The 14177-nt window shown below is 37.0% G+C and overlaps 1 protein-coding gene across 2 annotated transcripts in view; it reads right to left on the bottom strand.

Moving 5' to 3' along the window:
- FNIP1 (folliculin interacting protein 1) overlaps window positions 1-14177 on the bottom strand; it is a 156696-nt gene that overhangs the window by 90683 nt on the left and 51836 nt on the right. For both annotated transcript variants that reach the window (XM_080805058.1, XM_080805057.1), the window contains exon 2: window positions 5361-5487. In XM_080805058.1, the coding sequence (XP_080661184.1) occupies window positions 5361-5487 (127 nt within the window). The remainder of the gene's footprint in view (window positions 1-5360; window positions 5488-14177) is intronic.

The following is a 14177-nucleotide window of genomic DNA, read 5'->3' as shown; positions in this document are numbered from 1 at the left end:
CTGAGGCACTGTGGAGTTTAGAAAACTAAGGTGAGTAACAGACAAATTTTTTACTTTGTCTTTTTTTCCAATCTAATAATGAAAGCACATAAAAAAGAGCTATGCCATAGAAGTCTATGAAAGGCTATGAACCAAGGATTATGAGAATTCTGATGCACAGGAGAAAAGGAACAGAATAATCAAAAAGGATTCCTAAAATTCTGATAAAATGAACACTTGAAAGCAGATAAATCTTCATCTACGGAGATGGCACACAAGGATGAGGACATATAAAAAAGTTAGACTGGAGGTATTCAACACTGTTTGATTTCTAGTTACCAATGAGTCCAGAGAACATTTTTTGTTTTAAGATTTTATTTATTTTTTTTGTCAGAGAGAGACACAATGAGAGAGGGAACATAAGCAGGGGGAGTGGGAGAGGGAGAACAGGCTTCCTGTGGAGCAGGGAGCCTGACATGTGGCTTGATCCTAGGACCCCAGAATCATGATTCCCAAGCTGAAGGCAGACACTTAATGACTGAGCCACCTAGGTGCCCCTAGAGAACAATTTTTTTATAAAAAAGTAGTAGACTTACAGGAAAATTTCAGAGGACTGAGGAATGAGTGGGTGATACGAGATTAGAGCCAGAAGACAGATTAATACTGAAACACAGAGAGACAGAGAAAAGACTAAGAGACATGGAGAAGACCAAGCAGAGACGTTAAGGAGAGAACAAGAGACAGATCAGTCAGATAGCCTGAGAGATAGTGAAGCAGACAGACTGAAAGAAAACAACAGATTCTGAGAAGGAAAGGTGAGAAGAACGGAGTCAGAGACAGAAAAAGACAAAAGAACACATACAAGAAAGAGAAAGTAAAAGTATAATCACTTTGTTGGTGTTGCGTAAAGAGGCTTTGTGAAGGTCTACAGACAAAGAAAAAAAAAGCTAACTGAGAGGAAAAAAGGAAGACATCAGCAAGAGAGAAGACCAATGTGACTAATGAAGCATCATTCCAGAAAAGGGGGGGGAGGAAGGGTTCAAGAAACAGTATGAGCCAAGACTCATAAGGTTGTTTAAAATAAACAGTAAGAATGCTGAGGGGCCCCTGGGTGGCTCAGTGGGTTAAGTATCTGCCTTTGACTAAGGTCATGACCTCAAGGTCCTGGAACTGAGCCCCAAATCAGGCTCCCTGCTCAGTGGGGAGTCTGCTTCTCCCTCTCCCTTGCCCGTCCCCTCTGTTTATGTTCTCTTTCTCTCTCACACACTCTCTTAAATAAAATCTTTTTTAAAAAAGAATGCTGAAAAAACAAATAAATAAACATTAATCAAGGCAAATAATAAAGGAAAGGTCACATGCTGCAATTCAATGAACACTACCAAAGAAAAACCTCGATAAATATTAAAAAAAAAAAAGCAGTATTTATCAATCAATATCAACCTCAGCTTCAGTGTAGTTCTGCTGAGCTATCAGCAGTCTAAATGCAAAGAAGATATGCTCATTACATTTGTAGCCTTAGATTTCAACTGTCTACTTAACCATCCACAATTCTGTGATTGTGTGGCTACCTCATCATTCAGCTATCCAAAGTTAAGTGCTGTATTCAGCAAACACTTCCTTCTCCCTTATCCCCCCAATCCAGCCATTCTTCATATAGCAGCAAAAGTGGTTTTTCCCCCTGTATCTTTAAAACTGAGATATATTTTAGTTTCAGGATTACAACATAATGATTTGATGCTTTTATATGCTGCAAAATGACCTCCATAATAAATCTAGTTAACATTACTATACAGTTACATATTTTTTCTTGTGATAACTTTTACTCTTTCAGCAACTTCCAAATATACAATACAGCATTTTAAATTATAATCACCATTCTGTACATTACATCCCCATGACTTATTTTAAAACTGAGAGTTTGTACATTTTGACACATTTCACCTATTTTGCTCACTACCCACCCTCTCCCTCCGGCAACCATCACCTATCAGCCATAGCTATGACTTTAATTGTTTTTGGATTCCACATTTAAGTCAGATCATTAAGTATTTATCTTTCTCTGAGTTATTTCACTTAGCATAATGCCTTCAAGGTTTATCCATGTTGTTACAAATGGCAAGAGTTCCTTCCTTTTTATGGCTGAAGACTACTCAATTGTATATACACATACCACATTTTCTTTATCCATTCATCCACTGATGGAACTGGTTGCTTTCATGTCTTGACTATTGTAAATAATGCTGCAATAAACATGGGGGTGCATTTATCTCTTCAAGTGTTTTCATTTTCTGTGGATAAATATCTGAAAATGGAACTGCTGGATCACACAGTAGTTCTATTTTTAATTTTTGAAGATCCCCCATACTGTTTTCCATAGTGACTGCATAAATTTACATTCCCAAAAACCAGGCACAAGGATTCCTTTTCACTACACCCTCAACAACACTTGTTATTTCTTGTCTTTTTAATAATAGCCATTTTGACAGGTGTGTGGTGATATCTCATTGTGGTTTTGATTGGCATTTCCCTGATGACTGGTGATGTTGACCACTTTTTCATGTACTATTGGCCACTCGTATGTCTTTTTTGGAAAAATGTCTATACAAATCTTCCGTCCATTTTTTTTTAAACATTTCATTTATTTATTTAACAGACAGAGATCACAAGTAGGCAGAGAGGTAGGCAGAGAGAGGGGAGGAAGCAGGCTCCCCGCTGAGCAGAGAGCCTGATGTGGGGCTCGACCCCAGGACTCTGGGATCATGACCTGAGCCGAAGGCAGAGGCTTAACCCACTGAGCCATCCAGGCACCCCTGTTTTGTCCATTTTTTAATTGCACTTTTTTGTTTGGGGTTTTTTGTTTTGTTTTGCTATTGAGTTTTTTAAAATATTTATTTATTTATTTGAGAGAAAGAAAATAAGAGAGACCATGCACAGGGGCAGAGGCAGAGGGAGAAGCAGACCCCTACTGAGCAGGGACCCTGGGGTCATGACCTGAGTCAAATGCAGCTGCTTAACCAACTGAGCCACCCAAGCACCGCTCCTACTGAGTTCTTTATATTTTTTGGATATTAACCCCTTATTGGATATGTGCTTTGTAAATACTTTCTCCCACCAATAGTTACTGCCCATGTTTTCTTCTAGGAATTTTATGCTTTCAGGTCTTATGTTCAAGTCTTTAATTAATTTAGAGTCAGTTTTTGTGTATGGTGTTAAGACAGTGGTCTAATTTCATTCTTTTATATGTGACTGCCCAGTTTTCCCAACATTTGTTGGAAGAGACTATCCTTTCTCCATTATATAGAATAACTGATCATATATGCATGGGTTTATTCCTGGGCTCTCTACCAAACTGATTTTTTGAAATGTAAAAAGATCCCTTCAGTGGCTTCCTTCTGTATTTAGGATATAATCTAAACTTTTAACCCAGAGACCGACAAGGCTCTAATTCTGATTCCTGCACTCTGTCTCTTTCTCTCTCCAATTGCATCTCTAGCTACTTTACATACTACTTACTATCAGTCCAGTCAGACTGGTGTTCTTCTAGTTGTTTCAGTTCACCAAGCTTCTAAGTCACTTTGAAGACTACATATGCAGGTCCTGTTACCAGGAATACTCATCCCCTATTCCATTCTTTCTGTTTCTTCAGATCTCAGCTTAAATTTCACTTCCTCAATGAAAATTTCCTTAATATCCCTACATCCAAACTGAAGAAAACTGGGCTCCTTCCTATGGAATCTCATAAGCATTCTGTGTGCTTCATTCACAGCATTTAATCATAATTTGGTATTATTTATTGGTGTACTTTTTTGTTCAATGTCTAACTCCCCTAGAAGGGTACCCTATTGTAGGCACCAAGAGGACAGAGACAGCCAAATCTCCGAGTGCCTTGTAACAACACTTTAAGAACATTCTGCTTTTTGATAAAAGAGTGAAAAAATATCCAAAGAATGGCTAAGAAATCTAAACAAAGTACCATCTCCAGAAAACCGAGCAATGTGTTAGTAATTAGAAGGGACATGATAAAACTTGGCAATCAAATTAACTCAAATTAGTCAAGTTCCTATTATATACCACTGTAGTGGATGCTGAGGATGCAGTTACAAACAACAGTCTACGCCCAATATATCAAAATTGTTTAAGAACACAAAACCTCAAATATAAACTCCTAAAGTCTCAAAAAATAAATACTTGTTGGCTTTAACAGACAATTCTATTGGTGGGAACAGCTCTCCCAAAGTATTCTGTTTTCAGTTGTTTACCAAAATGTTAGTGAAAATTATTAATTTAGTGAAAGGGAGAAATCACTATTCCAAGCTTCAATTTCCAGATTAGAGATCTAGGGGAATGAGTCTTTATGCCAGAAAATTTAGTAACAGTAGCAGCAGCAAAGATAATGACAGTCACATGGGTTTTTGTGAAAGTTAGTAAAGGGAAACCTAACTAAAATGGAGTCTGGAGGTTCTGCAGGGGTTAGTTCTCATGCCCTACCACTCGCAGCTAATAGCAGACCCAACAGAAGAGACAGACTTGACCTTACAAGGACTTGACCTTGCATGTAGATACCACTCTACTAGTTCAGCTGAGGAACAGATGCTTTTTTATTCCCCCCATGTACCCTCGCCTTCAGCAGCTCTACCAATGAGAAGCCACGACACTTCAAACTCCTCAGTTTACCCCAATGAATGTTTAGTTCCTACCAGCCTACCCAACTTACCCTTTTTCTCCTTAAAAAAAAGCACATCTCTCCTTTGTTCTTTCTTTCTGACTTGTCTATGGTTTTGTTTTGCCTTACCTTGTCTGTCCAGGACTGTAGGTTTTTTAATTCCCAAATAAACCCATCTTTGGCTGGCAAAATAACTGGCATGTCTATTTTTAAGGTTAACATTTCCTTGGACAACCAAGTTAATGTCCATGTACTACTGCTAAACTAGTCGTAATATATTTCAAAATATGACACTGAGAGTTAACAAAATAGAGGCTCTTTTTACACCATAGAGCAGGGGGACTAAGGGCAAGAGATTTAACCTGCTTTGCTTCTTCAGACAAATAATTTCATCTCTCCGGGTCACACTTTCCACAACTGTAAGATGAGAGGTTTGGACCATATCCTCTATAAGAATTCCTGGACCTCTAGTAATATCTCACAATACAATTTTGTGGGAAAATAAATATGAAACTAAAATGCTCCCTGGTGCTAGAAAGATAACAAATAAAGCAACTATTTTTCCTTTAAGAAATATTCAAAATCAAGGCTCTAAATTTTACAAACATGATAAAGATGTTTTGTACTGAACAAAAGTGCCATAATTGAAATTTTACTCATTCTTTCTTGCATTAAAATATCTGACATTAAATTTCAGCCAGTCAATAATGATGCTCACCGATACCGATATGTCCTCGTTTTTTCTCTTAACACTGGAGTCAAATAAGACATTTCTTCCCCGTCTTTCACAGTCTTGATATACAATCAGTCGAATTTGACTTGGATCAAACTCTGGCAAAGGCCAACTTTAAAGAAAAATAAAGGCCCATTAGTTACTCTAATATAAATATTCTACACAAATTCCTAGAAATAAAACCTAATAAAATAAAACCCTAAGTTGTATTATTGCTAAAGAATATACGGAAGTACTTTTTATAAAATATCACCATTTAGGACTAAAAACTCATATAGCAATGACATTCTAAGTTAAAAAGTAAAAATAAAAGTTGTAGCAAGTGTATACAATATAGTCAACCCATTTGAATCTAAAAATGGTTAACCTAATAAAAATATGTGACTATATTTAATACAATGAAAATACACATTGCTTCATGGCATGAACCCAGATGGCATAATATTAATCCATATTTTTAGACAGTTTTGATTCTTTATATAGAAACATAAAAAAGAAACAGCTTTCAGATTAAATAATAGCAGCTAAAGTATTTATAAAACAAAAACAAGTTAAAAAAAAGTGATGAATGACTAAATGCAGTGGAAATTCCCACATAAAGCTGGTATGAATAAAAACTGGCTCACTCTTCCTAGAGAATAGTATTTTAAATCTATATAAGTAGGCAAAATCTAATATAACTGATTTTTAAGTTGTATTTTTAATATATTTTAATTATATATGTTAATTAATATTTTTAAATATATTTTAATATATTTTTTAAGTTATCCGTTCCATTCCATTGTATCAGAATCTTCATAGAAGTACTGTTACAGAAACAATACAAATGGTTCAACAGTAGAATGGATAAACATGTTATGGTATATTCAGACTACAAATACATATATTCAGACATAACAAATACAATGAATGAACTTCAACTATACACAAAAATACAGACTGACCCTAACCAAAAGAAAACTGACAATGACATACTCTCACATACACAAGACACATACGCACCCAGAGTTACTATATTTTTCCAGTTATACAAAGGTTTAAATCAGGTAAAGTTTAAGGTTGAGATACATATTTAGTTTTGTTTTTTTTTTAAGATTTTATTTATTTGACAGACAGAGATCACAAGTAGACAGAGAGGCAGACAGAGAGAGAGGAGGAAGCAAGCTCCCTGATGAGCAGAGAGCCCAATGCGGGGCTCGATCCCAGGACCCTGGGATCATGACCTGAGCCGAAGGCAGAGGCTTTAACCCACTGAGCCACCCAGGCGCCCCGATATTTAGTTTTTAAAGCTGTAAGGAAAACAAAGGAAGTGATGGTTTCAAAAGTGTGAAGAGTGGTTACCTCTCAGGATAATGTTGGGAGTGATGACGGCATAATCAAGAAGGAACACAGCAGGTAGACCAGGGCACTGACTATGTTCTATTTTTAGCCTGGACAATACTTACCTCAATACTCACTTTGGAGGTCAAAACAAGCCACTGAATTTGTTTTATGTATTTTTACATAGGCATTCTTTGTCACAATCAAAAAAAAAAATTAATGAAGTGAGTAAGATCAGGGAGAGAAAGAGAAAACAAAGAACTGTATGGTGGAGACACTAACTTAGTGAGCTGAGCTCACTACAACTGATGAACAGGTGTTAACAAATAGGAGAACAGCCATTCCAGGAGCTCTTTGCTGTTAGCTACATGATAAATGGTCAATTACTCACAATCCATCAGTTACAACTCTTGATTGGGTTCCTTCACCTCCTTAAGAGAATCTTTTTTTTTTTTTTTAAGATTTTATTTATTTATTTGACAGAGAGAGAGATATCATAAGTAGGCAGAGAGGCAGGCAGAGAGAGAGGGGAAAGCAGACTCCCCGCGGAGCAGAGAGCCCGATGTGGGGCTCGATTCCAGCACCCTGAGACAATGACCTGAGCCAAAGGCAGTGGCTTAACCCACTGAGCCACCCAGATGCCCCTCCTTAAGAGAATCTTAACCTTAACTTCATCAATGCATCATAAGTGACCCATAATTCGCAACATAAAACATCTTCATTCCAAATTCTTGACAGTAATTAGAATTTTAGTTTTCTCCTGTCTAATCCTTAGTAAATGTCTGTGTCAGGAAGTGATTTACTAAACTGTTTACTTGCTGTTGTGTGAAGGAAACTATAAAAGAACACACCAATAGAAAATGAAAATCAAGGAGGTCTTAAGGAAACTAGAAAGAAGAGCATTTTAGAGAGGAAGACATAACTACAGCAGTCACTGAAAGCATCCACTAGCTTCACTGATTTCAAAGAAATCATTGGTGACCATGGCAAGGACACTTCTAAGGAATAAAAAGTACAATGGGTCAGATTGCAGAGGAAAGAAGAGAAAAATAGTAAATTTAAGACAACTGTCAAGGAAAGAAAGAAAGAAAAGGAATTATGGAGTGACAGCTATTTTGCTATTAAAAAGGACCATCTGAACATATTTACATAACGATGACAAAGATTATGAAGGGGAAGGGAGGTGGTGTCTGACAAAGCACAGGCTCTGAAGAAGCGGAATTGGATAGGTTATAAAGTACAAGTGAAAGGATTAATTTCAAAGAGAAGAAAGGATAATTCCTGCACTAGGATGGAAAGAGGCAAAGAAGGACATGGATACAGAAAGAACTGTAGATATTAAGGTAAAATGCTAAGAAAATTTATGCTAAGAGCTCTATTTTCTTTGGAAAGTAGATGAAGAGAAATAAAGGAAAGGCTGTGAAATGTGGGAAAGCAGAGTGTGAAAATGAGAACAGTGATATGGGGAAAAAATACACTGACTAGGAACCATAAGGTTTCTCGACAATGCTGGAAGTCTACATGTTTAAGACTACGAATATGTACTGGCCAAAACTACACAGTTGGGTCATTTTCTCTAGCAAACACTCCTCTTCAATTTGGATGAGACAGGGCCAATGTAAGGAGTTTGATAGGGAGATAAGACAAAAGCAAAGGGGAGCCTTGGAAATAGAGCAAAAGACAAAAATATAGGTGGAACGAAGGACAGGAGAATCCACACTATTCAGATTAAGAAAGTGAGGAGGGGGAAGCTAATAGATCAGAAGACAATGGGGGGGTCAAAGTGCTGAAATAACATAAAGAGCTATAGTGGGGAGGCAGAGAAGTAAGATTTTAGAGGCAGAATAGTTCCCTCTTTCATTCATTCAACAGAGATAGTGCCTACCATGTACCACCTGCTTTGGAAGCAAGGAACAGTAGTACTAAAGTAAAGAAATAGACAGACATGATAATTTCAGGTAAGCAGCTGATGAAATAAAGAAACCGAAATAGGGAAGCAATAAGCTGTGACAGATGTGGTACTAAAGAGGATGCTGTGTGAGGCAGCAAGGTATACTCATTTTTCTAAGTGACTATACAGGCAAAATTTTCTGAAAAAAAAAAAAAAAAAAAAAAAAAAAAGGAAAACTTAGGCTTTGCTGGATGTGAGGTATTCCAACAGACCTTGAATAAGTAGTGGCTGCCATCTCATTTATCCAACCCCCGGGGATCTCCACGACACACAAAGAGTAACAGCTAAATTCCTTTGTACAGATGCAGAAATATTCATAATCTAGCCCTAATCTACCCTCCCAGACTTACTTCACATTACCCATAGTATCAACATAGTCATCTTCTCAAAGGTGCAAAGACACCAATTCCACAGTTCCACACCCTTGTGCAAGCTACTACTTCTACCTGAAATACCCTCAATCACCTCGGCAAAACTCCCATTCATTTTTATTTATTTTTTTTAAGATTTTATTTATTTATTTGACAGAGAAAGATCACAAGTAGGCAGAGAGAGAGAGAGAGAGAGAGAGAGAGAGAAGCAGGCTCCCCGCTCAGCAAAGAGCCTGATGCGGGACTCGATCCCAGGACCCTGAGATCATGACCTGAGCCGAAGGCAGCAGCTTAACCCACTGAGCCACCCAGGCGCCCCTCCCGTTCATTTTTAAAGATCTAGTTTAAATCTCATCTCCATGGAAGGCTTTACTAATTCTTCCAGCAGTTAGTTGCTGACTTCTGAGATTACACTCACGTTAGGTTATAAATCTAATAGTAATTTTCACACTGTACTTTATCTGTTTACACGCAGTTTCCCCCACTAGAAAGAAAAGCTCCCTATAGCCAAAGTTCACTCATCTTTGAATTCCTAGATCTAAGCACATTAAGTAAGTAACACTACATAAGCCCAAGTAAAGGTTAACACTACAGGAACGAAATAAATTATTTTATGAGTACACAGATTGAATTATCATAGTCCACAATCTGGAAAAAAAAAAAACTTTCTTTAAAAAGCTAAAAAGGCATGTTCATCAACTGAAGAATAAATTTTAAGAAGTGGTATAAAAATGTCATAAAGCCATAAAATGAATATTATATGACTATGAAAAGGATATAAACTACAGTATGGATGAACCCTGACAACATAACACTAAGTGAAAAAAGCCAGACACAAAAGACCACATTACCATATGACCCCATTTATATGATCTATCCAGAATTAACAAATTCACTGTAACAGAAAGTAAATTAGTGGCTGCTCAAGAGGGGAAGGGGGAGTAGAAAGAGCATTTACAGCAATATTAATGGGGTTTCTTTTAGGGATCATAAAATGCTCTGGAATTAGGTTGTGGTGATGGTTATACAATTTTGTGACTATACTGAAAAACCACTGAATTGCACACTTTAAAAGGGTGAATTTTACAGTAGGGGAAATACATCTCAACAATAATAAAAAAGTTAGGACACTTTTCTCCCAAACTTACAAGTATTCTCTGTTAATTCAAAATAAGACTGTATGTAAATATTAAATTATAAAGCTTCTACAAATTAATGTAGAAATCTCTGCAACCTTGTGGTACACAAAGATTTCTTAAACAAGACACAAGTTACCAAGTATGAAAGAAAACACTGATATATTGGACTATATCAAGATTTAAAACCTGCATATCAAAAGAGATAGTAAAAAAAAAAAAAAAAGGCCAGCCATAAACTGGAAGAAATTATTTGAAATGTGGATAACTGACAAGAGGATTTGTAAACAGCCTGTACAGAGAACTCCTACAAGGCAATAAAAGAATACAATTTTAAAATGGGATTAAAAGACTGCAGCATTCCACATAAGGATATATGTGAATGATGAATATGAATGAATGAAAGCACATGGGAAAGATGCTATCACTATCAGTCATTAGAGAAACGCAAATTAAAACGCTCCCACAACCACTAAAATAACTAAAATTAAAAGAATACACCAGTTGATGGTAAAAATATGAGGCACTTAGAATTCTCATACATTGTTGGTAGGAGTTTGAAAGGAATATAACCATACTGTAAAATTATTTGGCAGCTATGGCCAAGCAATTATTCTCGTAAGGCATTTCATAACAGAAATAAAAATACATGTTCACAGAAATGTCCTCTCCAGCTTTATTCATAATAGAAAAAAAAAAATGGGAAGAGCTTAAATGACCATTAATGGGTTAATGGATAAACAATACTATATACACTCCTACAATGAAATACACCTCAAAAATAACAATGAATGAACCACTGAAAACACAGTAACAAAGATGAACTCTAAAATACTGCTGAGTGAGAAAATCCACACACAAAAGCGTACATATTGGTAATTTCATGTATATGTAGTTCTAGAGCAGGTAAAATTCATGCAGGCTGATAGAAATCAAAACAGTAGTTGGCCAGAGGTGGAGGGTGAGGGGAATGGATTAGAAAAGTATATGAAGGAACTTTCTGGAATAAATGAAATATTCTAGATCTTCACTGAGGTTCCAGTGAAACAGGTGTATGTATACATTTTTCAAAATTCATCAAATTGTACACTTAGGGTTGTGCATTTTATGTGAATTGTTCTTCAACTTTTAAAAAGGAGAGAATTAAAAAATAATACAAATAAATTTAAAAATTAAAAAGGAGAAGACTATAGGGAAAAAATAACACTATATGTAACCAAACTATGTATTCACATTACAGACATCTCATTTAAACAGAGATATTAAACATTTACCACATTCAAAGCACAACTGCCAGCTACTGGGAATATTTCTGTTATCACATTCTTTATCTACATATTCTTTTGCTGACTTCAAAGCATTTACTCAGGGGTGCTTGGGCGGCTCAGTTGTTTAGCGTTTGCCTTTGACTCAGGTCATAATCCCAGGGTCCTGGAATCAAGCCCTGCGTCAGGCTCCCTGCTCGGCGGGAAGCCTGCTTCTCCCTCTCCCACTCCCACTCCCACTCCCCCTGCTTGTGTTCCCTTTCTCGCTGTGTCTCTGTCAAATAAATAAATAAAGTCTTAAAAAAAAAAGGCATTTATTCAGCATGAAAAGAAGACTACAATGAGAAGACTGAATCTAACAGAAAAATAATCAATTTATTAATGTGATATTGTCTATGACCAAGGCACACTTACAATCTAGACAGGAGGTTTGCATAGGGAGTTCGGTGAGGACTCACTAAAGAGTAATAATAAATGATACGGGGGCCCCTGGGTGGCTCAGTGGGTTAAAGCCTCTGCCTTCAGCTCAGGTCATGATTCCAGGGTCCTGGGATCGAGCCCCGCATTGGGCTCTCTGCTCAGCAGGGAGCCTGCTTCCTGCCACCCCCTACCCCGCCCCACCTGCCTCTCTGCCTACTTGTGATCCCTGTCAAATAAATATATAAAATCTTTTTAAAAATAAATAAATAAATGATACGCAATAAATAACAAATAAAAGTTAACACACATTATCTGTTGTGTAGCAGTTAGTGGTTCTAAGTGCATTACATGTGTTAATTCATTTAATCTTCATTATATTAATTCCTCTGAGCTTCATAACAACTCCATTCCTATTTCACAGGTGAGAAAACTAAGGCAGGAGAAATTAAGTAATCTGCTCAAAATAATACTGCTACCTACTAAAAATGGCAAAGCTGGGTTTAGATTCCAGATAGTACATCTCTGGAGTCCAAGATTTTAACAATTATTCTGTACTATCAATTAAGCAGGAAATACTACCTAAAATTAACCATTCTCTTCCCTAAGAGAAAACAGCATGTGTTGTAATTCTTAGTGGCTTCAGCTCTGGAGTGTGTAGTGAAGGAACATGCAGGGCTATAAACTCAGGCTGGTGCCAGATCAAAACTCAGAAGCACTTCACAAAAACACAAAAGAACATCATTATTCAGGTAATGAGTAAACAAGAGTATTAACTAAGGTGACAAGATCATTTGTGCATTTTAGAAAATCACATTGACAGCAACTTGGAAGAGTGACTAGAGTGGGAAGTCTAGAGGTAAGAATAATGTCATAAACTGAACCAAAGGGGCGCCTGGGTGGCTCAGTTGTTAAGCATCTGCCTTCGGCTCAGGTCATGATCCCAGGCTCCTGGGTTTGAGTCCTACATGCACTCCCTCTGCTCTGCGGGGAGCCTGCTTCTCCTTCTTCCACTCCCCCTCCTTGTGTTCCTTCTCTTGCTATCTCTCTCTCTGTCACATAAATAAATAAAATCTTTAAAAATAAAATAAACTGAACCAAAGAACAGCAGTGAAGACAGAAATAAAGTGACAGAGCAAGGTATTATTTAGGAGACAGAGATAGGAACTGAGAGACTGTAGGCAGGGAATGAGGGAAGACAATGGCTGACTCTCACATTTCCAATCTCATGAAAATAAATACCATTAACCAATGTGGAGAATACAGGGGGAAAGCAAATTTGAGATAAGGGCATTAACAGACTGAGTTGAAGGGACCTGAAACACAGCTTCAGAAAAGGTGAAAAAGACTGATGAAAAAATGTTCTGGAGGATAGGGGAAAAAACTGAGAGTAGAGTTATAGACACAGTTATTGACACATAGTTGGCAGTAATATCATTTAGGGAGAACATATTAATTGAAGAGAGAAAAGAAAGTGAAAGAACAATAAACTAGAATTTTAGGACACAGCAATATTTTAAGGACAGAGAGAAAAGAAGCAGAGAAACCAGGGAGGATAAGTAAAGACAGACCACTAGAAAGAAAAGAGAAAACCCTTGGTAAAATGTTATTTCAGAAGTTAAGGAAGATTTAAAAAAAAAAAAAAAAAGCTGAATAAAGGAATACTGTGCGCAATGTTAAAGGCCAAAATTTATAAAGTGTCCAGGGGATTTGGCAATCTGGGGAACCTTGGTACTCTTGCAAGAACCATTTTAGGAGAGAGGTAGGGTGGGTGTAGTCACATAGCAATGGCAAAGGCATGAAGGGGAAAGAGCTGAGAGAGTAAAGTAGTGCTATTTGGAAAGGTTTCCCTGTGAAATGGGGAGATAAAGGGATAATGTGACCATATAATTCACCAACTAAATTGCAGAGCTCTGCAAGTAAAGGGGGACCTTAAACACACAGGAGTAAACTGAGATTTTCTTGGGCAACCAAGGTCTATGGTCACCCCAGACAGGTAGAAGAAGCTAAAAGAGGCATTTTTTTCAAGGAAAAAAAAATATATACAGACAGAAATATACAGATACATCTTCACACCTATTTATATATATATATATATTCTTCCATTTTATCGACCTATCTATCCAAAAAGGGTACTTAAATGTATGTATTTCTAAATTGATGGGAAAGTATCAGAGAAACAGTCTAAAAGCAACCAGAGACAATTGTTGGACTAAGATCCCAGACAAGTTGGGACACAGTACCCTGGGTAAGGCTAATGAACTATGAAATGCACTTGCTGAGGCAGGAAAAAGAGGATCTACAAATGAAAACTACTGCAGATTTTCTCTACTATTGCAGGT

The sequence above is a fragment of the Martes martes genome (assembly GCF_963455335.1).
Source record: "Martes martes genome assembly, chromosome: 5".
Lineage (NCBI taxonomy): Eukaryota > Metazoa > Chordata > Mammalia > Carnivora > Mustelidae > Martes > Martes martes.
Note: the sequence above shows the minus strand (reverse complement) of the source record. Positions and strands in the feature narration are given on the sequence as shown.